This window comes from Anticarsia gemmatalis, chromosome 19 (assembly GCF_050436995.1).
Source record: "Anticarsia gemmatalis isolate Benzon Research Colony breed Stoneville strain chromosome 19, ilAntGemm2 primary, whole genome shotgun sequence".
NCBI lineage: Eukaryota > Metazoa > Arthropoda > Insecta > Lepidoptera > Erebidae > Anticarsia > Anticarsia gemmatalis.
The window spans coordinates 3,908,723-3,919,249 of record NC_134763.1 but is presented as its reverse complement, the minus strand read 5'-3'; the positions used below and the strand labels follow the sequence as shown (position 1 = coordinate 3,919,249).

The 10,527-nt window shown below is 36.6% G+C and overlaps 3 protein-coding genes across 3 annotated transcripts; all 3 read right to left on the bottom strand.

The window, feature by feature from the left end:
- Positions 1–598: 598 nt before the first annotated feature.
- Positions 599–4,092, bottom strand: LOC142981300 (uncharacterized). Its single transcript, XM_076127109.1, has 3 exons — positions 3,841–4,092; positions 1,244–1,336; positions 599–946 (listed from the first exon to the last, which is right to left on the bottom strand). The coding sequence occupies exons 1-3, from the start codon at positions 3,986–3,988 to the stop codon at positions 654–656; spliced, it is 534 nt and encodes a 177-aa protein (XP_075983224.1). The 5' UTR covers positions 3,989–4,092; the 3' UTR covers positions 599–653.
- Positions 4,093–4,346: 254 nt separating this feature from the next.
- LOC142980871 (carboxypeptidase B-like) lies at positions 4,347–6,807 on the bottom strand. The gene is made up of 6 exons (XM_076126443.1): positions 6,658–6,807; positions 6,178–6,387; positions 5,974–6,073; positions 5,401–5,712; positions 4,844–5,114; positions 4,347–4,716 (listed from the first exon to the last, which is right to left on the bottom strand). The coding sequence occupies exons 1-6, from the start codon at positions 6,726–6,728 to the stop codon at positions 4,412–4,414; spliced, it is 1,269 nt and encodes a 422-aa protein (XP_075982558.1). The 5' UTR covers positions 6,729–6,807; the 3' UTR covers positions 4,347–4,411.
- A 465-nt stretch (positions 6,808–7,272) lies between these two features.
- LOC142980872 (carboxypeptidase B-like) lies at positions 7,273–9,898 on the bottom strand. The gene is made up of 6 exons (XM_076126444.1): positions 9,813–9,898; positions 9,527–9,736; positions 9,338–9,437; positions 8,671–8,982; positions 7,782–8,052; positions 7,273–7,621 (listed from the first exon to the last, which is right to left on the bottom strand). The coding sequence occupies exons 1-6, from the start codon at positions 9,887–9,889 to the stop codon at positions 7,317–7,319; spliced, it is 1,275 nt and encodes a 424-aa protein (XP_075982559.1). The 5' UTR covers positions 9,890–9,898; the 3' UTR covers positions 7,273–7,316.
- Positions 9,899–10,527: the final 629 nt, after the last annotated feature.

The window sequence follows — 10,527 nt, the reverse complement described above, 5'->3', positions numbered from 1 at the left end:
TTAATTATTGTGGACGTACCTAGTAAGACGCCTACTCATATCTTGTTACAAGTGAAACAGCAGGTCAGAGGCCAACTGTAAATAGGTATTTATAACTTAAGAATGTTTCGACGTATGTAAAAAAACTCAGAGTAAAAATGATGTTCAGATGTTTTTATTATATTAATGGAATTGCCATGTCGGTTATTAAGTGAGTAATGTTTGAGTAGTTAAGTAAGATTTTTTAGATGTCCAGCAGATGACGTCGAAGATTTGACGCTATGTTTTTGATAGGTACGGCCATTAAATAGGTACATACATCGACGTAGGCGTACTTACTTTCAAATAAAAAACTAGACAAGTTTCCAGATTTTGAGCTAAAGTGATTTTTCTGTTCTGCTGTTACTTTTAGTATCTGCCTCCTACATATTAGATAGACCTGATAATTTGTTTATTGTATTTGCATTCTACGAATTTGTCTGGCTGGACTCTGAACCTTAGTGAGTACTTATTAGATTTTAAATGAAGGAAAGAAACAACGTAGGTAACTTTAATATTTATTCGTTTTCATACATACATACAATTACGCCTTCTTACCATAAGGGTTGGCAGAGACCTAAGAACGCCACTTGGTACGATCCTTAGAAACTTCCTCCTTAGTTTTCTTTTAAGTTTTATTTAGAAACAATGATTGGCTTGTCGTCGAGATAAAAAGGTAAATATCTATGACCACTATCAGTTGCAGAATCAGTGTCAGTATCGGTAGAGGGACTAGATCGTGCGATTGAAGGCTCTCGATTCGGTTGGCAATTAAAAATGGCTAGCTGATAAACAATAAAGCCGACATTCATGGGTAAATACAATGCACCAGTGAACTCATCGTATCCAACACCAGCTTCGGAATATCCGATAACATTCGTATTGTTGAGCACGAGGAGGATTTCTACTCTTGTTACGGAAATACCAGCTGAAAGAAAAAAAGTAAGACTTATATTTCTTTATCTGGTACCTACTACTTATCTATAGGATCACTATGTAGGTATTCCAGGGAAATGTAAGCTTTAATCGTATTGATTTTCCGGAATTACTAAATTCTCAAACCTTTCTTGTTATTAGTCCCTGTATTTATGGAGTCACAGGTGCTTTCGCAGGTAAGGTCTTATCGTACCACTTGGCTTTATTCATCAGGAGACAATTGAAACATGTTAACTAACTATAAGTTGCAAGTAAGTATAACTCAAACTCCGGAACTAATTTTACTCACAGTCGCCGCTCTTATAGTAAATATCCAAGACCCTGTTTAGTGGTACTTTTCCCCATATTTTCTGGTCTGTAAATATCAAATCTTGAGTGGCATCTGCAAGGAAAACCAAATAGTTTTAGTAATTTATTTTTAAAATTGTCACAGTTATCTTAATACCAATGTTTGTGTCCACACAAACCTTATAAAAAAACACAGATCAGCCTTTGTTTCCTTTCGTAAGCGCTTAAATTCATAATTCACCTAGTTCTTTAGAGAATTTGATACATGATGATTTGAGATAAGTGTTGATCTTCAGATTTTAAAAACAAACAATCCTACTTACATGTGGCTGCGTTACTCTAAAACGAATGTGATGTACATATACACTAGTCCCAAAAATTAAAGGATATAAAAAAAGAATCCAAATTTTTGGGTGATTTTCAACAAGCTGTAACTCCGAGGGAAATGGTCGTACAGAAAAAATTAAAAAAACAAATTGTAGCTCCAAGTGTCTAGTTTTTAGATATGACCATGAAAATTTTTTGTCATGGCCAGGTCTGGAGAAATCCTACGAAAACTACCAAAAAAAAATTTTACCAAATTTTTTCCCTCCTAAAAAAAGGTCCACGGGCTTCAAAAATTTTTTTTTGATTCTTTCGTTCTAAAGTTCTTTTAGAGAATTTAATCCTCTTTAATTTGCCGTATTCAAAAAGCCTGTACGACGATTTGCCACGGAGTTATTGTCAATCAAAGCAAAAAAGTTATTTTTGACTTTGATATTCAATAACTCCGGAAATAATGATCGTACAGGAAATCAAAGGAGGGTTTTGAAAACTGCACAATATTCTCTATAAGAAAATGTAAACATCTTTTAAGAAAAAAAAATTTTTTGAATTGAAACCTCGGACTGAAAAAGAGACAAAAATTCGCGAAATTAAGGATATTTGGATAACTTGGTATAACTTTGGATAAAATGGATGAACGAAGGATATCGTCGGTAATTTTTCAACCTCAAAGTGTCCCCTAAAATCCCTCAAAAATTCAAAGCGCTGCGATTTTTTTTTCATTGTGCCCCGAAGCTTCAAATTCTTTGTTGTTGCAAAAATCACCATTGTGAGCAATTTTGTGGTTTTTATTCATTTTAAAAAAAAATAATTTTTTTTCTCTCTAAAATCTTTATTTTTTCGATTAAAAAGCAAATTGCGTGCCTATGCTCACTCCACGACATCGTCGAGCCCGATTGGCTTATGCGCATGACCATCACGATTGGGGTCGTAGACAGTGGACCAGTGTCTTATGGAATGACGAATCTCGATTTTGACTTCATGGCAGCGATAGACGATCTCTCGTTTTGCGATTTGCTTTTTAATCGAAAAAATAAAGATTTTAGAGAGAAAAAAAAATATTTTTTTAAAAAATGAATAAAAAACACAAAATTGCTCACAATGGTGATTTTTGCAACAACAAAGAATTTGACGCTTCGGGGCACAATGAAAAAAAAATCGCAGCGCTTTGAATTTTTGAGGGATTTTAGGGGACACTTTGAGGTTGAAAAATTACCGACGATATCCTTCGTTCATCCATTTTATCCAAAGTTATACCAAATTATCCAAATATCCTTAATTTCGCGAATTTTTGTCTCTTTTTCAGTCCGAGGTTTCAATTCAAAAAAAAATTTTTTCTTAAAAGATGTTTACATTTTCTTATAGAGAATATTGTGCAGTTTTCAAAACCCTCCTTTGATTTCCTGTACGATCATTATTTCCGGAGTTATTGAATATCAAAGTCAAAAATAACTTTTTTGCTTTGATTGACGATAACTCCGTGGCAAATCGTCGTACACGCTTTTTGAATACGGCAAATTAAAGAAAATTAAATTTTCTAAAAGAATTTTAGAACGAAAGAATCAAAAAAAAATTTTTGAAGCCCGTGGACCTTTTTTTAGGAGGGAAAAAATTTGGTAAAATTTTTTTTTGGTAGTTTTCGTAGGATTTCTCCAGACCTGGCCATGACAAAAAATTTTCATGGTCATATCTAAAAACTAGACACTTGGAGCTACAATTTGTTTTTTTTATTTTTTCTGTACGACCATTTTCCTTGGAGTTACAGCTTGTTGAAAATCACCCAAAAATTTGGATTCTTTTTTTATATCCCTTAATTTTTGGGACTAGTTTATAAGGTATAAAACCTAGTTACTCCATCTTTGTCGTGGTGGTTAAAATAATTATATTAAGATTTAATATACACAATATATGTATGTAGGCAGTAGTAGGATTTCCGCTACTCACAGCACAAATTAGTAACGCAAATATTTTGTTGCTGCGTATCGTTTGACCTTATGACTGAAATAATATTTATTTTAGAATATCACAACACGTAATATTCTGAATTCCCTTAGTTGCTAACATCCAAAAAGCAGAACTCTAATAATTTGACGGTCAATAGTCAATGGGTTCATTATGATCTAAAAATGAGTTTTATGTAATAAACTGTATACAGAGACATAGCTTATCTTTCTCTTGGCTCAACCGTGATTCAATACGTTACTCTAAAAAATATCTGCAACCAAAGCGATCTCAATTTTTTTTACGTTTATAAATAAAAATTGAATCATTTACCTTTACAAGTTCCCAAGCTCATCAAAATTTTATAATACGGGTATCCTACGTGCAGAATCGTTCTATAAAATCTGTATCCAACTGAATCTGAATATTGACACAGAATTAGTACCAAGATTAATCTTAGTTTAATACTTGCAAGAAACATTTTAATTCTAACTTTATATCTAACTGGAAACTGAATAAACAAAAGGTCCTACACGGGTAGACTTATGGAAATGCTGTAGTTTAGCTGAGCGTTCACAGTTTCGAGTCTCAGCTTGCTGTGTACATCTAAGTCTAAGTACATTCTAAATAGATATCTTCGAGGAAGCTTTGAAATCAGATCAACTAACGACGCATTCAAGTTACCCACTACGATGCAGCTAGGTAAATAGCTATGATATATCATTATGACGGGGTAAACATTTTCAATTGTTTCTCATCTTCGGTTACAACGAAGGAGACTAGACATGACGATGACATAGCAGCAGTTAAGGGGCGGTGTTTAATAAAAACGATACAAGATTAAACAAAATACTTTATTGCTACCTTTAATACTTACTGTTACATACTTAGGTACTGTTTTGTTTTACCAAGTGCTCAAAACATATTTGGCTCCTTCGGCAATTCCGGCCCATGTTTCAGTGACAATTTGTTTAACATAACTGGGAGGCACGAGGAAGTTGTATTCGTAGCCGGGAAGCTCCAAGGTGTAAGTGAGGGGGATGCCCACAGCCCTGGTCCAGTCTCTGGATGTGCCAGTTGTGAAGTACAGAACTTGGGCAGCGTTGCCTACTACGTATCTGTCAGCTTTGTCCAAGGCGAGTTCGTCGATAGCTGTAGCCATTCTGATGCCGGCAAGGTGGAGGATAAGACCGTTTGCAGGCAGTGTCGCTGTAGATAAATAAATATTTGTTTAGTTTCACAGTACACGTTTGCCTAGATTCCTATCCATTTCAATTGTAATATACCTACGTAAGCATGCAAAAATGAAAATAGTAAAAATAGAAAATAATCTAACCGTTGTTTCCCCATGCATACAGGAACATGTTTCCATAACTGTGCAACGAAATATACAGTGCTGTTCTCTCCAAATTAGAAAGCACAGCGCTTCTGATGATCCTGATTTCAGGCTCCGAGAAGGCAGAAGGACCCTCGTAGATGATCGAGCAAGGGTCAGCGCTGGAAGGCGAGGTGCCCCAGTAGTGGTCAAAGTTGCGGTTACCGTCTACACCAGGACATTCATCAGCGCCTTCGTGGTTCTTGGAGCGAGTCTTACGCCACATACGATCCTGCAAATATTAAAAATAATATTAACTTGCTTAGTTTCACCTTTTATTTAAAATGACCCATAACGCCACACAACATGACACATAACGTCACATAAGAGAGAGTGGGTCATAATTTTTCCCGTTTTTGTATTATTTTTTAATGGTACTCTGCTCCTATTGGTCGTAGCGTGATGATATATAGCCTAACAAACAAACAAACAAACTCTTCAGCTTTATAATATTAGTATAGATTGCTATGTTATATGTCGGATTTAATAACCATAGTAATAAAAATACTCATAATTACCTCATCAATGGAGTACTCGTATCCATCAGGGTTCGCCAGAGGGATGATGATCCAATCAATATATTCAGTCAGACTTCTGTCAACAATATCTACCACGAGTTGGTTGATAATGTACATAGCAACAGGAGTGGTGACCCATTCTCTGGCGTGGACCATAGCGTCGATAACGATGACTGGCTTGCGAAGGTTCTCGAAGCGCGTGGTAGAGATCCTCACGTATTTGATCTGACGACCTTCGTAACTGAGCCCTGCGTTGATGACGGTCACGAGTTCAGGATAAGTGGCAGCGAGCTCGTCCAAATAGTCATTGATCTATAAAATAATTATGTTGTAAGTTCTCCATCATATTTACTTAAGGCTTTCCTCATTCTGTCCAAGAGTAACACAGTAATAAATGATTTAAATTTGTATAGAATTAAATGGTATAGAGCAAATAAGTTATGTAATTTTTCTGTAACTGCTTATTTCGTTATCTGAATGTTTTCTATTATTTGATAGCTAGTTATCTAGTTATCCTCGTATATTTAGACTGATTAGGCTAGAGCTAAGTTCAACAGTAGCATTGATACCGACCTCGTCATGTCTGTAATAGGTGTCCCATGACATAGACTTGCCACTTCGTTTTACTGTCGCTCTGGACATTTGAATTGAAGCTTCTTCTTCACGGAGGATGCTAAAGAAAATGTAAAAAACGTTTTAAACTTATTTTTCTACTTCTTTACATATTTATATTTGGCTGTCTGAAGCACTATTTCATACTATAGCAAATCAACTTACTCAGCCAAATTATCAGCTATCTTCGTGTAGGTCATGCTCTTGCTGTCGAAGAGCGAGAGCCATTGCGCCTTCTCTTCCGGAGACAGTCTCACTACAGCTTCCAGCTTGCCAGATGTAGTGCGAGCAGCAGGCGTCATAGACAGAAGGTCTAAGTGTGCTTCGAGAGCCGCGATGTCTGCATTAGCACCGGAGACGCGATACAACTGGTGACTGTAATAACCAAACGAATGATGATCTAAATACTAAACCGTTATTTTGTGTCATAAAGTCGAAATGGAATAAGTATAAAAAAACTATGTTTAGTTCTGAGTAAGCGTAATTTATTGGTCAGAACAGTTTTCCGGTACACAAAAATCATCATAGCAACCTGGGAACGATGTGGGAAAATATATGTTTGATCTGAATCTTTCTGTGATATTGTTCAACTCTAAACAAATATAGTAGATAATAATTAAAGAGAACAAAAGAATAGATACATACCCTTCATATTTTTCATGACCTCCGAGTACCGCGGAGGCACACAGGAGCACGCAAATGACCAACCGCGTCATCTTAAGACCACGCTACGTCGGTTTACCTAAAACTGGACCTCGCCACATAAACCCCCTATCTTATAAACTTCGATTAGGAGTAATCCATAAGATAATAAAAGACATTATAATTATCATAGAGTTCAGCTTATAATTTATATTATTGTTTATTGAAATGAATTGGCATAAGATATCGGTGGGATTTGATATTTTCGTCATATCTTCGTTTCTTAATTCTGTAATTGTACCTAGATAGTAAATGTAAAGCTCGATGATTAACAGAATAAGTAACGATTCCATTGCTAGAATCTTCCAATGCTATTATCTATGCTGGAATAAAAATTTCCATTCTTTTACGCTCTATATCCTAATCCATATTCAATTATTTCTATTCAATTGGAACGGATGCTAAGAACTAGTCAGAAATAATAAAAAACAAACTTTTCATTTCGTCATCGGACCGTTTTCCCCTTATCGTTTAGACTAATTTTATGAAACGCTAGCAAAGGATTGTTGTTATCTTGCAGTATTGATTTGGTTTGGATTAAAAACGACTTTTGTTTCCTTAAATACTTTACTTATAATAATATTAGGTATCTTTTACATTTATCACCAAGTACTTAATACATAATTTGCACCTTCGACAATACCGGCCCACGTTTCTTTCACAATTTGGTTTACATAGGTCGGTGGTACTAGGAAACCGTATTCGTAGCCAGGGAGCTCTAAGGTGTAAGTGAGTGGGATGCCAATAGCCCTTGTCCAATCTCTGGACGTGCCTGTTGTGAAATAGAGGACATGGGCGGCGTTGCCCACGACGTATCGGTCGGCTTTGTCCAGAGCTAGAGCATCAATGGCTGTGGCCATTCTGACACCAGCGAGGTGAAGAACCAGACCGTTGGCGGGAAGAGTTCCTGGTGGAAATAACATAAGTTAATTATCAGGTAATCGAACTCTTTCTAGATTTAAACTATAGGGTAGAACATATAGGTTATTTAGTTACCGTAGGTACTTATATGTATATAAATATATTTTGGGTTAAATCATTAGATAAGAAAATATCAAGGTTCTTACCATTTTGTCCCCAGGCGTATAGAATCATATTTCCCCAACTGTGTACAGAAATGTAAAGTGGAGTTCGCTGCAGATGTGCGAGCACAGCATTTCTGATTACTCGGATCTCGGGTTCGGAGAAAACGGAGGGGCCATGGTAGTTGTTGGAGCAGGGATCGGCGCTCAGCTCACTGGTGCCCCAGTAATGATCGAAGTTGCGGTTACCGTCTACACCAGGACATTCTTCACCAAATTCATGGTTCTTGGAGCGAGTTTTGCGCCATAAACGATCCTGTTTACAACCAAAGGCTGGTTAGTAATGGAATAGTTATGTATGTTCAAATGAATCTCGAAATCAGAAGAAGGATAAACATAAACTGTGTTGGGATTTTGTGAATTTTACAAACTGCTATGTTTTTTCTTGGAATAACTAACATATTTAAATATCAACATTTCCTTCACTTAACTTACACTTATTATCTTGAACAGATCCTCCAAAATAAGACCATGACCTCATGTTTCTAGTAGTCTTTGTGCTATCATAAAAATAACAAGCCGCATTGCATTTTGTTTTCACTAACTAGGCTTACGTTTGAATCGCTTGCCGTGAATACTGATGAGGTCTATAAGGGGTTTGATTTAAGTATGTTTATTCATTTGTCCAATTAAATGTACGGAAATCATAAAGTAGGTCGCAATACACGTGATATCGGTCACGTACGACTTATAAGAAAATTATTTCCAAAAAAAACTAAAACACTAAGATGTTTCTTGTTTGTTCAATATGCATTCTTAAGAAACCCAAAACAATAGGGTTTGGTCTGAGTTATGACCTGGCTTTTTGTCTTGACGTCCCTGGATTTCTTTTTAGCAAAATTAGTGTAAGGTTACACCGATATGAAACACTTACCTCCTCCCAAGAATACTCGTAGCCATCAGGATTTGCGAGAGGAATAATGACCCAATCTATTTGTTCTGTCAGTCTTCTGTCTACAATGTCTACGACAAGCTGGTTGATGATGTACAGGGCTACTGGAGTGGTGACCCATTCGTTAGAGTGGACCATAGCGTCGATAACGATGACGGGCTTGCGAAGGTTCTCGAAGCGCGTGGTGGAGATCCTGACGTATTTGATCTGGCGACCTTCGTAACTGAGCCCTGCGTTGATGACGGTCACGAGTTCAGGATAAGTGGCAGCGAGCTCGTCTAAGTAATCATTAACCTGTAATGGTAGCACATTGTAAGATTATCTAACAGATAGCTCTCTATAGATCTATCTATGATTGCCTCCGTGGCGCAGTGGTTAAGGTCATTTATCGGAAGGTCGTTGGTTCGATTCCCACAAGGAACAATTATTTGTGCGATCCACAAATAATTGTTACGGGTCTGGTTGTATTTTGTGTCCGTTGTTTGCATGTTTTTAAAAGTCCCCGCGACACAAGATCAATTCTTAGTGCGAGAGTTAAAATAGTAAAAGAAAAAGATCATTCAAGTTATTTAGGCTTATAGTGTTAGGTTAATATGGTTTAGTTTTAAAGTAAATACGAATAATTAAATAAACTATATTTACCACTGACCTCTTTATATCTGTAGTAAGTGTCCCATGTCATAGACTTGCCGGCTCGTCTAGCAGCAGACCTGGCCGCTTCAATTTGGATTTCGTCTTGACGAAGGATACTAAAAATTGTTGTAAATTAATTAAAATTTATTCTCAAGTAAGAAGGTAATTAAAATTAGGGAATATCTGAAAATTAATTGCTAATTACTCAGCCAAATTGTCAGCAATCTTTCTGTAGCTTATATTTTTATCGTTGAAGTGTTGAAGCCACTGTCCTTTATCCTTCGGGGACAGTCTCACCAGTGCTTCAATTTTGCCAGACGAAGTGCGAGCAGCTGGAGTCATGGATAGAAGATCTAAATATGCTTCTAGGTACGCGATTTCTTCCGTAGTACACGAGATACGGTACAACTGATGCCTGGAAAAAAATGTCACATTAGCTGTGCACGATATATGGCCAGAATTTGAATAGATGCATGAAAACGGCAACCTACCCTTCATATTTCTCATGCCCTCCGTAGACCACGGTGGCACAAAATAATACAGTGACACATACGAGTAATCGCGTCATTCTGTTACCCACAGATGCTAACAGACTGGGCTCCGGTTCTCAAATCATGTCACCTTATAAACTTCGATTAGAGCGCGTTTAATCCTTCCGATAATCCTATTAAGCCAACTTAAACATCACATCCTCATAATGCGAATGTTTTTTTAAACAGTCTCGTGTTTGTCACTGTTATCAATAATCCATCAACATCAGTGGTAGGCATGTTTTTATATTGATACCTAGTCAGTAAACACAAAAAATTTATCTCCTAGTGGTTTGTGCGTTAGTTGCACTTGAGGACCGATCATGCGCCGTTATTGATTGACGTTGTATATAAACAAGTAAAAGAAAATCATCTTTCTTTTTTTTTAACTTTCAAATATCCGGATTTTCTCGGGGTAAAGTAAAGTTATGTGGTAACCTTCTTTTAATGTGTGAATGGAGGAGATCAGAATCTAGGGCCTAAACATCTCACCTTTATCTTGCCTTATTGAGTGAGACTTATGCGGAGATGGCTCTCTCCTTTATTCGGTTTGACAAGTGACACCGTTGGCTACTTAGGGTCCCACAAAAACACCATTTTTTATCTAATAAACATTTGCTGCGAAGGCAATTTACAATAGTGTATATCCCGCTAATTAATTCTAAAGATGCAAACT